We start from the raw sequence: 16,673 nt of genomic DNA, 5'->3' as shown, positions 1-16,673 counted from the left end.
AATAAATAAAATAAAATATGCATCTGAGATAATAGAACCATTTCAGCCAAGGAGTATTAAAATTTTGACAACTAAATTGGAAATTATGTCAAACAGGCTTTTCAAAAACTCTTTTTACAGACTATTTAGCAGAGTTACAGGAAACCATCCCCTGCAGCAAGAAAACTTTTCCCTCTGAAGCTTTCTTGAGACAAAAAGAATAAAAAAGGACCCTTCCCCCTTTCTCACATCAATGCCTATTGATCAAGAATAATAATCAGAGCTCGCACTTTACTTTTTAATAGTATTTTTTTAAATACAGAAAATAGAAAAACATTCAGTCTGTGCACTTTGCAAATTTTTAAGAATGCTGAGTACTCATAAAAGATAAATTTTGAAGCCATAGAATTTAGAGCTGGAAAAGAAACCTGGAATGTATTGAGTCCAATCACCTCATTTAGGAAAAAGTATAAATCAGTCCAGAGATGTTAAGAAACTCTCCCAAAGTCACACAGCAAATAAGTGCCAGAATTCTGAATTCCAACATGAGACTCCCATTTTTTGCTTATATCTCTGTCTATAACTCTGACTCTGAACCACTACTGATAATATACAGACATGGAGATTGCAGACAGGCTGATGGCAAGGGAAAAAAAGACCAAGGAAAGAGTGGGAAGGACAGGAGAGAAAGAGTAAAAAAGGACCTGCTGACCGAGCAATCACCGTTGTCACTGCTGTGTGAAATTTTAATTTCCTCTTTGGAAATTCAGGTTAAAAATACATCCATTTCTACTTGCAGAGTGCTCGTCTTCTTTAAGTTTCACACTTCACACTTTACTTCTGAATAAATGTTTATTTTCTAATGTAATCCTAGAGATTTCACTCCAATGAGGGGAAGGACTTAAGCCCTAGACATTACATCCGAGCTCCCTAAGAAGTGTCAAGGAATTTATAAAAAGTCTCTTTATACCCAAAGGGAGTTAGAATGTCTTAATATACATCATTTGAGAGATTTATTTCACCTCGCTCTGAAATGCCTGGAGCACGTTTGAAACCAACACTTGTTCACTCATCTCTGCCTTCCACATTCTTAACGTCAGTCTCAGTTTGGTCCATATTAACCCTCAGTTGTGATTATACAAAGTGGAGCCCTCTTTAAGAACAGCAGTGCAAAAGAAAACCTCCATACGGACTTCCCTGGTGGCACAGTGGATAAGAACCCACCTGCCAACGCAGGGGACACAGGTTCAATCCCTGATCCAGGAAGATGCCACATGCCCGCCGGGCAATTAAGCCCATGCACCATGACTACTGAGCCTGTGCTCTAGAGCCCAGGGGCCGCAACTGCTAAAGCCCGCACACCGAGAGCCCATGCTCCGCAACAAGAGAAGCCATCGCAATGAGAAGTCCGCGTACCGCAACTAAAGAAAGCCCGCTTGCAGCAGTGAAGACCCAGCACAGCCAAAAATAAAAACATAAATAAAATTAGAAAAAAGAAGGCCTTCATAAATAAGTGAATTGATTAAAAAATGTACAATAGCCTCTGTTCTCTAGTCTTTACATTTAGAATTCAGCAAGTGACAACTTAGCCAAGGTAGGGAAGATGCCTAAGCATAGGTCACAAGTTCCTTTACTATTTTCCTGAAAACCAAGGGTTTTCTGGGAACGACCCAGGCACACATTTTAGCGCGAAGACTTTTCTTGGCCTTCTTTTCTCTTTGGGGACAAAGAGGCAGCATACTCCGATGAAGCCTCATGACCCCACACTCAGGGGCTTGGACAGGCAGTGGTTTCTCCTCGCCAGAGCCTAAACTTGGATTTTGTCTGCAATCCATCATTTCAAGATGTGATTTCCACCACCACCCCCCCTCCCTTTTTGGCTCACTTTATTCATTCTCTTAAGTACCTAGAAACCATATTATCAAAGATTCCATCTCAGTCCCACCATGGATTCAGCCTAATTGATCCATGTCCTTTCATCTCCCCCCACCTCTTTTTTTTGTTTTTCTTTAGAAAGAAGAAATGATGAAGAAAATGTTCTTGGAATTCATTTCTGGCAGAGCCCTAGGAGCTTTGCTTTAAATTGTTAGTGAAATGCTTGACATTTTTCCTTCACTTTATAAACATTATGTGCAAATCATTCAGAATCCTAATGGAAAGTAATTTCCCATTAATGCCGGCTATAAAATGCCATTTTCTTTTGAAACTGTGCCTTAGAAACAAACAGTACGGGACCCCTTCACACTCGCAAATTCTACCCACGAATCAACGAGGAAGCCCAGGGCGGGGGCTGGGGACAAAAGTAGAGGCAGATGTTACACGGTGGCATGGCATGCGATGTGCCGTAGTGGAGAATCCAGTTGTGGACACTGAGCCTTCCTGAAAGCCATCTTCTACACATCTGTGATCTCTGGCTGACCATCACCCAGCTAACAACTTAATCTGCCTGGGGACTGAGCTACTGGCCAAGAAGGAGGGGACATAGTACTACGTGCACAGTCTGGATGAGGAAGCCAAGGAACGGACTGTCCTATCACTGCTTTCTTCTTCCAAGTCAGATGCATACAACAGACTCGCTCTGCAACCACTTGCTGGCCCGATTCCCTCCAATCAAGAATCCTGGAAAGAAATCTTTCCTGATGCTCTTGAATGTTTGCTGACATTCCCCAGTATTATTTCTTAACAAGATAAAATGAAAAATCTGTAAGATGTAGAACTACCATATGACTCAGCAACCACACTCATGGGCATATACCCAGAAAGAACCATAATCCCAAAAGACACATGCACCCCATTGTCCACTGAAGCACTATTTACAATAGCCAGGACATGGAAGCAACCTGGATGTCCATGAACAGATGAATGGATAAAGAAGCTGGGGTATGTATAGACAATGGAATATCACTTGGCCATAAAAAGGAACAAAACGGTGCCATTTGCAGAGACACGGATGGACCCAGAGAATGTCATACAGAGTGAAGTAAGTCAGAAAAAGAGAAGAACAGATATCGTATATTAATGCATATATGTGGAATTTAGAAAAATGTTAGAGATGAACCTATTTGCAAAGCAGAAATAGAGACACATAGAGAACAATGTACAGACACCAAGGGAGGAAGGCAGGAGTGAGATGAATTGGGAGATTGGGGTTGACATATACACACTGCTGCTGCTGCTAAGTCACTTCAGTCGTGCCCGACTCTGTGCGACCCCATAGACGGCAGCCCACGAGGCTCCCTCGTCCCTGGGATTCTCCAGGCAAGAATGCTGGAGTGGGTTGCCATTTCCTTCTCCACATATACACACTATGTATAAAATAGATAATTAATGAGACCATACTGTATGGCACTGGGAACTCTACCTAATGTTCTGTGGTGACCTAAATGGGAAGGAAATCTAAAAAAGGGGCGGAGGGGACATTTGTAAATGTGTGGTTGATCCACTTTGCTGTACAACAGAAACTAACACAACACTGTAAAACAACTATACTCGGTTGTGTCCAACTCTTTGTGACCCCATAGACGGTAGCCTCTGTCCATGGGATTTCCCAGCCAAGAATACTGGAGTGGGTTGCCATTCCCTTCTCCAGGGGATCTTCCCGACCCAGGGATCGAACTGCATCTCCAGTGTCTCCTGCATTGATAGATGAATTCTTTACCACTGAGCCATCTGGGAAGCCCTTCTGGGGTCCTAGGGTCTGCTGGTTCTAATTCATTCAGATACAATACAGGGAGGAAGGCAGGCTGGGGTTGGACTTGCTTTCAACGTTTTTAGTTATATTTATAACCAGCTTCTTTCTAACAGAAATTTTGAAATGGCTCACAATAACATATGTATTCAGAAGAGAGGTTCCACAGACCAGAAAGAGAAAAGTAAAGCCATAAAAAGTAAGGAAACAATGCATTTTCACGCAAACAATAGAACTTGTGAGTAAAGGTGGGAGGGGACTATTAAAAATGATATGAGAGGGACTTCCCTGTTGGTCCAGTGGTTTAGAATCCACCTGCCAATGCAGGGGACACAGGTTCCGTCCCTGGTCCTGAAGATCTCACATGCTGCTAGGTAACTAAGCCTGCACAGCACACCTGCTGAAGTCCATGTGCCCAGAGTCTGTGCCCTGCAATAAGAGAAGCCACCGCAATGAGAAGCCTGCACACCACAGCTAGAGTAGCCCCCTGACTGCAACTAGAGAAAGCCTGCACGTAGCAACAAAGACCCAGTGAAGCCAAAACTAAATAAAGACATTTTTTCAAAAATTATACTGGAGCAACAGACATATGCTGGGACTGTCCCAAGCAAACTAGGATGCATGGTCACCCTCATTAAAGGGGAGGAGGTGCACATGGACCAGCTCTGGCCATTTTATGATTGCTGTGCTTGAACTTTGCATCTTGCACTAAGCTTCCTAGGGGTGGGGAGAATAGGGAATACAATGGGTACACAGTTTTCTACAAAGAAGGAAGTATAACTATTCTTCAAAAGTCTTCGACTTTCCCATTATTAAATACATGCTTCTTTATTCAAATACGCTTATTGAAATACAATTTAAAGAATATATCTTTAAAAAGGAAAATATTGCCCAGAATCCTACCATTTAGCCTGGCCTACATGCACATATTGATTTACAAGGATCTATATGCAGGTCAGGAAGCAACAGTTAGAACTGGACATGGAACAACAGACTGGTTTCAAACAGGAAAAGGAGTGCGTCAAGGCTGTATATTGTCACCCTGCTTATTTAACTTATATGCAGAGTACATCATGAGAAACGCTGGACTGGAAGAAGTACAAGCTGGAATCAAGATTGCCGGGAGAAATATCAATAACCTCAGATATGCAGATGACACCACCTTTATGGCAGAAAGTGAAGAGGAACTAAAAACCCTCTTGATGAAAGTGAAAGAGGAGAGTGAAAAAGTTGGCTTAAAGCTCAACATTCAGAAAATGAAGATTATGGCATCTGGTCCCATCATTTCATGGCAAATATATGGGGAAACAGTGGAAACAGTGTCAGACTTTATTTTTGGGGGCTCCAAAATCACTGCAGATGGTGACTGCAGCCATGAAATTAAAAGACGCTTACTCCTTGGTAGAAAAGTTATGACCAACCTAGACAGCATATTCAAAAGCAGAGACATTACTTTGCTGACTAAGGTCCATCTAGTCAAGGCTATGGTTTTTCCTGTGGTCATGTATGGATGTGAGAGTTGGACTGTGAAGAAGGCTGAGCGCTAAAGAATTGATGCTTTTGAACTGTAGTGTTGGAGAAGACTCTTGAGAGTCCCTTGGACTGCAAGGAGATCCAACCAATCCATTCTGAAGATCAGCCCTGGGATTTCTTTGGAAGGAATGATGCTAAAGCTGAAGCTCCAGTACTTTGGCCACCTCATGCGAAGAGTTGACTCATTGGAAAAGACTCTGATGCTGGGAGGGATTGAGGGCAGGAGGAAAAGGGGACGACAGAGGATGAGATGGCTGGATGGCATCACTGACTCGATGGACGTGAATCTGAGTGAACTCCAGGAGTTGGTGATGGACAGGGAGGCCTGGCGTGCTGCGATTCATGGGGTCACAAAGGGTTCAACACAACTGAGCGACTGAACTGAGCTGAACTGAACCACAGTACACTGATAACTCTATGTCTTTCTTTTCAACTTCATATCAAACCACAAACATTCAAATGTTTTGACGTAATTTCCATGTCAGTGAGTTTGAAAAGCTGCACAATATCCCACTTGATATACCATCATCTACTTAACCATTATCCTAATGTTGACAAATATATATAAATAAATATTGGTCATTAGTCTGTTCCCAATTATAACTTGTTCTTCCTCTGTATAGTGCTGTAATAGGTACAGGAATATGCTTTTGCTTAAATTATTTCTTTAGGGTACATTTCCAGGAATGAAGCCACTGAGAGTAGGCAAACATTATTATTAATTTTGACTGATATTGTTGAGTTGATTTCCCAACGAGTCACCCCAGGGTGGCAAACTCTGGCCTGTGGGCCAAGTGACATTTGAATGGAATACAGCCGTGCTCATCCATTTCCATACGGTCTGGGGCTGCTTTCACTCAGGACAGAGTTGAGAGGTTGCAACCAAGACCAAATAACTGACAAAGCGTAAACCTTTTATGACCTGTCCCTCTACAAAAAAAGCTTGCCAACTCCTAGGTTGTCCTTAATGCACATTGCCATACCACCCTGCATGTGGTACCACGTTCTAATGGAAATGAATTGTGTAGGGTCTGATGTGCTCTTCCACAACATATGTGTAGTAGATAGATGTGTGTGGTAGAAATTGCAAGCTGGCCACCAACACTCTCTCTCTCCTCTTCACGGTGATATAGTGGTGGGATGTGGCTCTCCAGCTAAACCAACTCCCCCAACCTCTGCAGCTAGCTGTGGTCCTGTGACTAGGTCTATCCCAGGGGGATGGGAGTGGAAGTAACATCAACCATCTTTGGTTTACTTCCCTAAAAGGAAACCTCTAGACCTGGACTTCCATTCTTAATTTCTATCTCATTTGAACCATTGCTTTCTTGAGTCTCTGTACAACAGTAACTATTCTTACTCTAACTCATGTAAAAACTGGTACCAGAAGTGGGATGTTGTCATGATAAAAGCTAAAATTAGTGGCCAAGCCGGGATGAAGAAGAAACAGATATAATTGGCATGAAAGTTGGTGATCCTAGTTAGGGTGTGGACAAACATTTGGTAAAACTTTTGCCTGTGGTAACTTTCAAAGCATGCCACATATCAGGAGCCTAAAGGAAGAAACTGGGGAAAACAGAATGTGACTGGATGGTAACTGCTCCTTGGTACATCTAGCTACTTATTGTAAGAAAGGGAAGAATTGCCCGGTTTGCAAGCAAAAAGGGAAGAGACAAGAATCAGAGATTGGGTCCCGGAGCATTAGAAAAGTTTCTGTACCACCAAAGAACGGACGATGGGCAGGCTGTGCTCCAAGTCATTCTCAGAGACTTCTGTAAACTGAATGAATGGACCTCATTCCACAGCAAAGATTTATCTAAAGGTATTACCTTCCCACTCATCTGCTATTCCAGATGGCCTTAAGGTAGCCGCCATAAGTTAAGAAAGATTAGCTGGGACTTCCCTCGTGGTCCAAAGGTTAAGAATCTGCCTTGCAACACAGAGGACACAGCTTCGCTCCCATCAGGGAACTAAGATCACACATGCTGCAGGACAACTAAGCCCACACACCTCAACTAGAGAGTCTATGGGCCACAATGAAGAGCCTGCATGATGCAAAGAAGATTCCACGTGCACAGCCAAGACCCAAGAGAGCCAAATATAGAAATATTTAGAAAAAGAAAGGAAAGGTTAGGCAAGAAAGGAAAGAAGTAAGGCAGTCTTAAGAGCTATCTAAGAAAGAAACTTGGATGTGATTACTGGCACATGGGAGTGCTTGGGAGACACAGATCAGAAGCTATTACATTTTTGGAGGCCTTGAATTGGGAAAAGGAAGTGCTGGTCTAACCTGAAAACATCTGCATCTATCGAACCTTGAAGAACCCTCAAGACACCTAAGCAGCAGTAAGCACAATTGTCCAAGGGAGCGGCTTTCCAAAGGCCACTTCAGACGTGAAGATGTGGAAGCTATGAAAGACATCTGAGAAGACAAATCTAGGGACCTGCGGGATAAAGGACAAGAGCTAGGCTTCTCACACCTTCCAGGGAATAGAACCAGGGTCTAATCTTCTTTCACTGACTCAATAGGGGGTCCCGCAGAATCTGTCATTTCTTTGGACAAGTGTGTGCATGCTCAGTCACTAAGTTGTGTCTGACTCTTTGCGACCCCATGGACTGTAGCCCTCCAGGCTCTTCAGTCCATGGGGATTCTCCAGGCAAGAATCCTGGAGTGGGTTGTCATTTCCTTCTCCGGGGGATCTTCCAAACCCAGGAATCAAACCCCCGTCTCCTGCATTGGCAGGTGGTTCTTTACCACTGAGCCACCAGGGAATCTCAGCAATCACTAAGGATTATAAAATAGGTATGTCTTCCAAGGGGGAAGAAGCGGGTCGGAAGAATTAGGAGATAGGGATTGATACATATACGCTATTGATACCATGTATAAAATAGACAACTAATGAGAACATACTGCATAGCAAAAGGAACTCTAATTCACTGTGGTGACCTGAACGGGAAGAAAGTTCAGAAGGGAGGGGATATATGTATATGTATGGCTGATTCACTTTGCTATACCGTAGAAACTAATGCAACATTGAAAAGCAACTATACTTCAATAAAATCAGTTTTAAAAATTAAAAAATAAAGTAGGTGTCTTAAATGCCCAATAATGTTGGAAAACAAGAAGGACCATAAATTATGAAAACTATAAGGAATATCTGAAAGATGGGAAATCAAGCAGCTGGAGAAAATGAAGCTCAAAATGGTCCCCAAAAAGAGTTGCAACAAAAATAGGTTCAGAGGGTGCCCCAAACTCAGAGTAAGTAGATTTGGGAGCTGGAGGACTAGCTGGCATTCTGGGAAAAGAGAGGCCTGATGACTCCTCCCACCCTGGTCTTGTACCAAGTACCTGGGAGACCAGGCATCTGCCTCCAGGAGGAGTACTGAGTGCAGGGACCTGAAACAGTGCCGTGAGGGAGGCAGCCAGCCAGAAAACTAGAAACCACTGCACCTCACTCAGCAAAGCATCCGTAATCCCTCAAAACCATGGGAAGTGGGCAGCAGTAACAGACATAGCACCCCAGGCAAACTGACATGGAATCCCAAATGAGAAGCTGCACACAGAGCAAAGAATTGTTAATCCATTAGTACTTGGCAAAAATTGAAGTCTAATGACACAGGCAAGGGGAAGCAGGTATTGCTATACTAATAGTAGTGTACCTGTTTTAGCAGGTAATTTGGCAGTATCAATGGTCTCTTAAATGCATTCACTCTAACTCAGCAATTTCATTTCCAAGAAGGACTTGCCCATCAGCATGTAGAGGCAGATAAAGGACATTCCCTTTAGAAAGTAACTGGAAGCAACCTTAATGTCTATTAATAGAGGAAATGGTATCTATAATGGAAAACTATGAAGCCATTAAAAAATAATAGGATAACACATACAAAATGGAATATGACTCAGCCATAAAAAGAACAAAATAATGGCATTTGCAGCAACATGGATGGACCTAGATTGTCATACTCAGTGAAGTAAGTCAGACAGAGAAAGACAGTCAGACATATATATACATAAGTGATATAAGAAATAGAAATATGGTAGAAATGAACTTATTTACAAAATAGAAGTAGAATCACAGATATAGAAAACAAACTTGTGGTTACCAGGGAAGAAGGGGAAGGAGGGCTCAACTGGGAGACTGGTATTGACATACACACACTACTACATATAAAATAGATAACTAATAAGGACCTATTGTACAGCACAGGGAACTCGACTCAACAATCTGTAATGACCTATATGGGAAAAGAATCTAAAAAAAGAGTGAATGCATGCATATGTATAACTGATTCACTTTGCTGTACACCTGAAACTAACACATTTTAAATCGACTATACTGCAATAATTTTTTTTAATAGTGGGACAGATCCATATGTGTGATGTGGGAATAACTCCAAGAAACAATGGTACATTTACAAAAGCTAAGCATAGCACAATACCTCTAGTACAAGATCTTGTATTTGAAAAACAGTGAAGGGTTTAAAGCAGTAAGTATACAGTATATCTATGCACATAGATAGATATGACAATGTTCATACCAAATTTTTAACATGGGCAACATCTAGGAAGGGGCCTGGGGTAGAGTGAGTGATCACAAGGAACTAAAGTATGACTTACACCACTTGAATGTTATTTTTCTCAGTTCAACCATTTTCTTTAGGCATATATTTGTGCCATTTGTCTAATTAAAAAATAATGATGCAACACTTATGACGGTGCCTACCACATGGCAGGTGCTCAGCCAATGCTGATTCAAATTTTTTCTTAAATTAGGAAAATATTTTACAAGAGTTAAAATTTTAAATACAGAGGATAATGCAGCATGATGGTTCTATGGCCAAGGTTTGACACATGAGAAGGTGGTAGGTATAGATATGATAGATAGTGCCTGATGAACTATGGCCAGAGGTTCATGACATTGTACAGGAGACAGGGATCAAGACCATCCCCAAGAAAAAGAAATGCAAAAAAGCAAAATGGCTGTCTGAGAAGCCCTTACAAATAGCCATGAACAGAAGAGAAGCAAAAAGCAAGGGAGAAAAGGAAAAATATACCCATTTGAATTCAGAGTTCCAAAGAATAGCAAGGAGAAAACAGAAAGCCTTCTTCAGCAATCAGTGCAAAGAAATAGAGGAAAACAATAGAATGGGAAAGGCTAGAGATCTCTTCAAGTAAATCAGAGATACCAAGGGAACATTTCATGCAAAGATGGACTCAATAAAGGACAGAAATGGTATGGACCTAACAGAAGCAGAAGAGATTAAGAAGAGGTGGCAAGAATACACAAAAGAACTGTACAAAAAAAGATCTTCATGACCCAGATAATCATAATTGTGTGATCACTCACTTTGGGCCAGACATCCTGGAATGTGAAGTCAAGTGGGCCTTAGGAAGCAACACTACGAACAAAGCTAGTGGAGGTGATGGAATTCCAGTTGAGCTATTTCAAATCCTAAAAGATGATGCCGTGAAAGTGCTGCACTCAATATGCCAGCACATTTGGAAAACTCAGCAGTGGCCACAGGACTGGAAAAGGTCAGTTTTCATTCTAATCCCAAAGAAAGGCAATGCCAAAGAATGCTCAAACTACCGCACAATTGCACTCATCTCACACGCTAGTAAAGTAATGCTCAAAATTCTCCAAACTAGGCCTCAGCAATACATGAACCATGAACTTCCAGATGTTCAAGCTGGTTTTAGAAAAGGCAAAGGAACCAGAGATCAAATTGCCAACATCCACTGGATCATGGAAAAAGGAAGAGAGTTCCAGAAAAACATCTATTTCTGTTTTATTGACTATGCCAAAGCCTTTGACTGTGTGGCTCCAATAAACTGTGGAAAATTCTGAAAGAGATGGGAATACCAGACCACCTGACCTGCCTCTTGAGAAACCTGTATGCAGGTCAGGAAGCAACAGTTAGAACTGGACATGGAACAACAGACTGGTTCCAAATCGGAAAAGGAGTACGTCAAGGCTGTATATTGTCACCCTGCTTATTTAACTTATATGCAGAGTACATCATGAGAAACACTGGGCTGGAAGAACCACACACTGGAATCAAGATTGCTGGGAGAAATATCAATAACCTCAGATATGCAGATGACACCATCCTTATGGTAGAAAGTGAAGAAGAAGACCTAAAGAGCCTCTTGATGAAAGTGAAAGAGGAAAGCGAAAAAGTTGGCTTAAAGCTCAACATTCAGAAAATGAAGATCATAGCATCTGGTCCCATCACTTCATGGGAAATAGATGGGGAAACAGGGGAAACAGTGGAAACAGTATCAGACTTTATTTTGGGGGGCTCCAAAATCACTACAGATGGTGATTGCAGCCATGAAATTAAAAGACGCTTACTCCTTGGAAGGAAAGTTATGACCAACCTTGATAGCATATTGAAAAGGAGAGACATTACTTTGCCAACAAAGGTCCGTCTAGTCAAGGCTATGGTTTTTCCTGTGGTCATGTATGGATGTGAGAGTTGGACTATAAAGAAAGCTGAGCACCAAAGAATTGATGCTTCTGAACTGTGGTGTTGGAGAAGACTCTTGAGAGTCCCTCGGACTGCAAGGAGATCCAACCAGTTCATCCTAAAGGAGATCAGTCCTGGGTGTTCATTGAAAGGACTGATGTTGAAGCTGAAACTCCAATACTTTGGCCACCTGATGTGAAGAGCTGAGTCATTTGAAAAGACCAGGAAAGATTGAGGGCAGGAGGAGAGGGGGTCAACAGAGGATGAGATGGTTGGATGGCATCACTGACTCAATGGACATGAGTTTGGGTAAACTCCGGGAGCTGGTGATGGACAGGGAGGCCAGGCGTGCTGCAGTTCATGGAGTCGGACATGACTGAGCGACTGAACTGAACTGAATGTGGTGGAATTCATCCTTGATGTACATACTCAATACAAGGAAGCAGGAAAGAGTGCATTACTAAGGGGGAAAGGGAATTTACCAAATAACCTAAGAGAGCAATTCAGGACCTCAGTGTAGCCACACAGAATACAGCAATGAGCAAGCACTTTCAGGAGAGCCTTGCGGAAGGGTGTGCGGTACCCACAGAACGGTCAGCTCACCTGTTGTCTTTGCTGAGGAGGCGGTGGACACCCCATTGAGCTCGCTAGGACTCCTTTTTATGGGCCGTGGCTTGTATTCTCGCTTGGGGACGTTGGATGCAGCCGATATCCTGTGATACACAATTTAAGATCAGTCAGACATCTGATGAAAAATTCAAAGCCTCCAAACCTACATTTGTTCTGCCTTGTGGACCTAAACATTTAGGTCCTAAGGCGATGGTCATGAAGGGGTTGATTTTTTACACATTGACCCTTGAGTAGCCCAAAGTGATGGCTTTGATATCCCAAATGTAGTTTTTTGGCTATATGCAGACACACCTCATTTTATTGCACTTTGCAGATATCTGCTTATTTTTTTAAAAAAAAAGAAAGAAACAACTGAAGGTTTGTGGCAACTCTTGTACAGCAAGTCTCTGGGTGCCATTTTTCAAGAGCATTTTCTCACTTTGCATCTCTGTATCCCATTTCATAACTCCCCAAATATTTCAAAATTTTTCTTAGTTATCCTATCTGTTGTGGTGATCTGTGATTAGAGATCTTTGATGTTTACTGTTGTAATTAATATGGGCCCCAGAAACAGTGGCATGTGAGCTGGCAAGCTTAATTGATAAATGTGTGTTCTGACTGTTCTACCTACCACCTCCAGCTGTTCCCCGATCTCTCTCCTCCTCCTTGGGCCTCCCTATTCCCTGAGACACAACAATATTGAAATTAGGCCAACTGATAACCCTGTAATGGCCTCTAAGTCTTCAAGGGAAAGTCTCATATCACTCACTTTAAATCAAAAGCTAGAAATGATTAAGCTTAGTAAGGAAGGCACATTAAAAGCCAGGAGAAGTCAAAACCCAGGCTTCTTGTACCACACAGCAAAGCTGTGGATGCAAAAGAAAAATTCTTAAAGGAAATGAAAAGTGCTTCTCCAGTGAACACACAAATGATAAGAAAGCCAAACAGCCTTATTGTTGCTATGGGGAGAGTTGTAGGGGTCTGGATGTAGCTCATGGATGACTTTGGGGGGTTCAAGACTTTGGTGAAGGAGGTCACTGCAGATGTGGTGGAAAGAGTAAGAGAACCAGAAGTGGAGCCTGAAGATGTGACTGAATTGCTGCAATCCTCTGATAAAACTTGAATGGATGAGGAGATGCTTCCTATAGATGAGAAAAGAAAGTGGCTTCTTGAGATGGAATCTATTCCGGGTGAAGATGCTGTGAAGATTGTTGGAATGGCAACACAGATTTAGAATATGACATGACTTAGTTGACAAAGCAGCAGCAGAGTTTGAGAGGGTTGACTTCAATTATGAAAGAGGTTCTACTGTGGGTAAAATGCTATCCAACAGCACTACCTGCTACAGAGAACTCGTCTGTAAAAGGCAGAGTCAACTGATGCTGCAAACTTCATTGTCTTACTTTATGAAATTGTCACAGCGGCCCCAACCTTCAGCAACAACCACCCTGATTATTGAACAGCCATCAACATTAAGGCAAGATGCTTCACCAGCAGAAAAGATTAGCACTTGCTGAAAGCTCAGGTGATGGTTAGCATTTTTAACAATAAATATTTTTAAATTAGAGTATATACTGGGTTAGCCAAAACATTCATTTGGGTTTCTTCCATAAGGTGTTACAGAAAAACCCCAAAACAAACATTCTGGCCAACCCAATACATAGTGGGTTGGTTTTTTTTCCTTAGACATAATGCTATTTCACACTTAAAAGACTACAGTTTAGCATAAACATAACTTTTATACGCACTGGAAAGCCAAAATATTCATATGACTCACTTTACTGCAATATTCACTTCATTGTGATAGTCTGGAACCAAATTCTCAGTATCTCCAAGGTGTGACTGTATCAGTAAAGTATTTTCTCTCATAAAGTCTCTGAGGCATCTAGCAAGTACCAGGGATGAACTGGGCACTCAACAATGTTCACTTCCTTCTCTTTTTCCTCTTATAAAGATAGAATTATGAAAAGACACACACCTGCCTTCGAAAGTGGATGATTCAGAGACTGGACACACCTTGTGTCTTCCTTTTATAATTGCTGCACTGATTTAAGCCAAAATCCCTCCAAATTTACTCATTATGATAATCCCATGTAAAACAATGATCTGTTCTCAAATTTGGTCAAAAAAGAGGGTAGTATTTCAACCCAGTATTTCAATTAACAGGGTTACTAAGCATGACATCACTGATTTTCAGAAAAGCAGACAACACGCTCATCAGTAGTCATAAGGAACATAGCAATCTTTCTTTGACCATTTGGGGGTATTTTTGGCTCATTCAGTATCAGAGTCAATATTATAAACATGCCCTGATATTTCTGCTGGGGAAGTAAAAATACATCTTGTTTGAGATAATTACATACTATCTGGTGGGCTTCCCCAGTGGGTCAGTGGTAAAGAATCTGCCTGCCGATGCAGGAGATGCAGTTTGACCCCTAGGTCAGGAAGATCCCTTGGAGTAGGAAACGGCAACCAACTCCAGTATTCTTGCTGAGAAAATCCCATGGACAGAGGAGCCTGGCAGGCTACACTCCATGGGGTCACAAAGAGTCAGATTTGACTGAGTGAGCACACACACAAGAACCTGCTGTATAGCACAAGACTCTACTCAATACTCTAATGGCCTACACAAGAAAATAATCCAAAAAAATGAGTGAAAAGTGTTAGTAGCTCAGTTGTACCCAACTCTTTGCAACCCCATGGACTGTAGCCTGTCAGGCTCCTCTGTCCATGAGAGTCTCCAGGCAAGAATACTGGAGTGGGTAGCCATTCCCTTCTCCGGGGGATCTTCCCAACCCAGGGATGTATGTATATGTATAACTGATTCACTTTGCTATACACCTGAAACTATTAATAATACACACTGTCTGAAGACCATCTCACTCCTCCCCACATCCCTAGATGTTGGGGAGTTGCCCTACCATCCCACCTTCAGCTAAACTCTCATCATGTCAGCAATGAAGATAGGATCGCTCTGAAAGGGCTGAACTCCAAGGCAAGTGTGCAACCTGGGTTGCCCTAAACACAGGTCATGGAATAAGGGACTTGAGCGAAATGAGAAAGGAGAAAAGCTGCCAGACCTCCTTTCCAGGTTCTGTCCTATTGGACAAAGTCATACGGTTATTATCTCAGCACAATCCACACCCAACCATGAAAGCCAGTGGAAGAAAATTCAACACAGGAAGGGGCAGTGGAAAGGGGGAACTGGAGAGAAACAGAGAGAGATGGATTTCTGACTTCAACTCTGCAGCCCTCGTCTGGTAGTCAATGGGGAGGCACTTACCTCATCTGTAGCTTGCTCTGCAGCTCCTGCAGAATCTCTGTGGACTGTCTGTGATAATCTAAAGCGGCCTCGACAAACACGGCCAGCTGGCTGACTTGTTCTACCTGCAGCACAAGTGGAAAATGACTCCGTGGAGGAAGGCGCCTGGGTCATGTTCAGATAGAGGAGAGACTGGTGACCCAGACCCGGCTTTTCAGGGAAGACCCCCACCCCATCACCAACAACAACCCTGTCTGCCTGGGCTCTGGTCGATTTCGTTTCATTTCATCGCAAAGTAATAATCACACAGGTCATGGTAGAGAGCTAGACATGCTAGAGAAACATGTTCAAATCTAGTTTTGATTATGAAGTTGCTTTAACTCAATTAAAAAAGCCTGTTTTTCCAATTAGATGATATTCTCGGGAGATGTGTATGCTATAAAGCTCATGGATCTGAAAAAGGAGAGATAAAGCTTTTCCAATGACAACTCAAGCCAACATTTAGTAAATGAATTTGCTTCCTTAGTGAAGTGTCTCTATGGGCAATTTTGAGCTAAGTCACATCAAGAAAGTAAGTAAATTAAGCTGTTTTCAGGCTTCCCAGGTGGCACAGTGGTAAAGAATCCGCCTATCAATGCAGGAGACACAGGAGATGCAGGTTCAACCCCTGGGTTAGGAAGATCATCTGGAGGAAGAAATGGCAACCCACTCCAGTATTCTTGCCTGGAGAATCCCCATGGACAGAGGAGTCTGGTGGGCTATAGTCCATGGGGTCACAAAGAGTCAGACACAACAAGCAACTGAGCAGCACACAAGCTGTTTTCAGACAAGAAAAGAAGCCAGGGAGCAGGTCATGCCCCAGGGCAAAGATATGCCAGCCCCCTATATGTATTTATTGCCATCAGCACAAAATAATTTCCCTGAAAGAAACAACCCAAAGGAATGAACTAGGAAGACTCTAGTATCTCTCTTTCCCATGAACCAAGACATTCATGAAATTTGAGACCAAATTACAGGGGATGAAAAAAAATCAAAAAGTTATGTTATATAGAGAGCCCCAAAGACGTGGGGATGCAAAATTTGAGGGAGAGACATCTCCAGTGGGATATCAGAGCTCTGCCCCCAGTTTCCCTATAT

General features: G+C 42.3%; 1 protein-coding gene across 6 annotated transcripts in view; it reads right to left on the bottom strand.

Annotated features, from left to right (window-relative positions):
- SH3GL3 (SH3 domain containing GRB2 like 3, endophilin A3) overlaps positions 1 to 16,673 on the bottom strand; it is a 106,576-nt gene that overhangs the window by 15,946 nt on the left and 73,957 nt on the right. For 5 of the 6 annotated variants that reach the window (XM_040257458.1, XM_040257457.1, XM_040257459.1 and 2 more), the window contains 2 exons: positions 15,558 to 15,661; positions 12,269 to 12,378 (listed from right to left, as the gene is read on the bottom strand). In XM_040257458.1, the coding sequence (XP_040113392.1) occupies positions 12,269 to 12,378; positions 15,558 to 15,661 (214 nt within the window). Of the gene's footprint in view, positions 1 to 3,654; positions 4,097 to 12,268; positions 12,379 to 15,557; positions 15,662 to 16,673 lie in introns of those variants that run through there. The other variant, XM_040257460.1, reaches the window with a different exon arrangement.

Source organism: Oryx dammah, unplaced genomic scaffold (genome assembly GCF_014754425.2).
Source record: "Oryx dammah isolate SB20612 unplaced genomic scaffold, SCBI_Odam_1.1 HiC_scaffold_16, whole genome shotgun sequence".
Taxonomy (NCBI): Eukaryota; Metazoa; Chordata; class Mammalia; order Artiodactyla; family Bovidae; genus Oryx; species Oryx dammah.
Note: the sequence above shows the minus strand (reverse complement) of the source record. Positions and strands in the feature narration are given on the sequence as shown.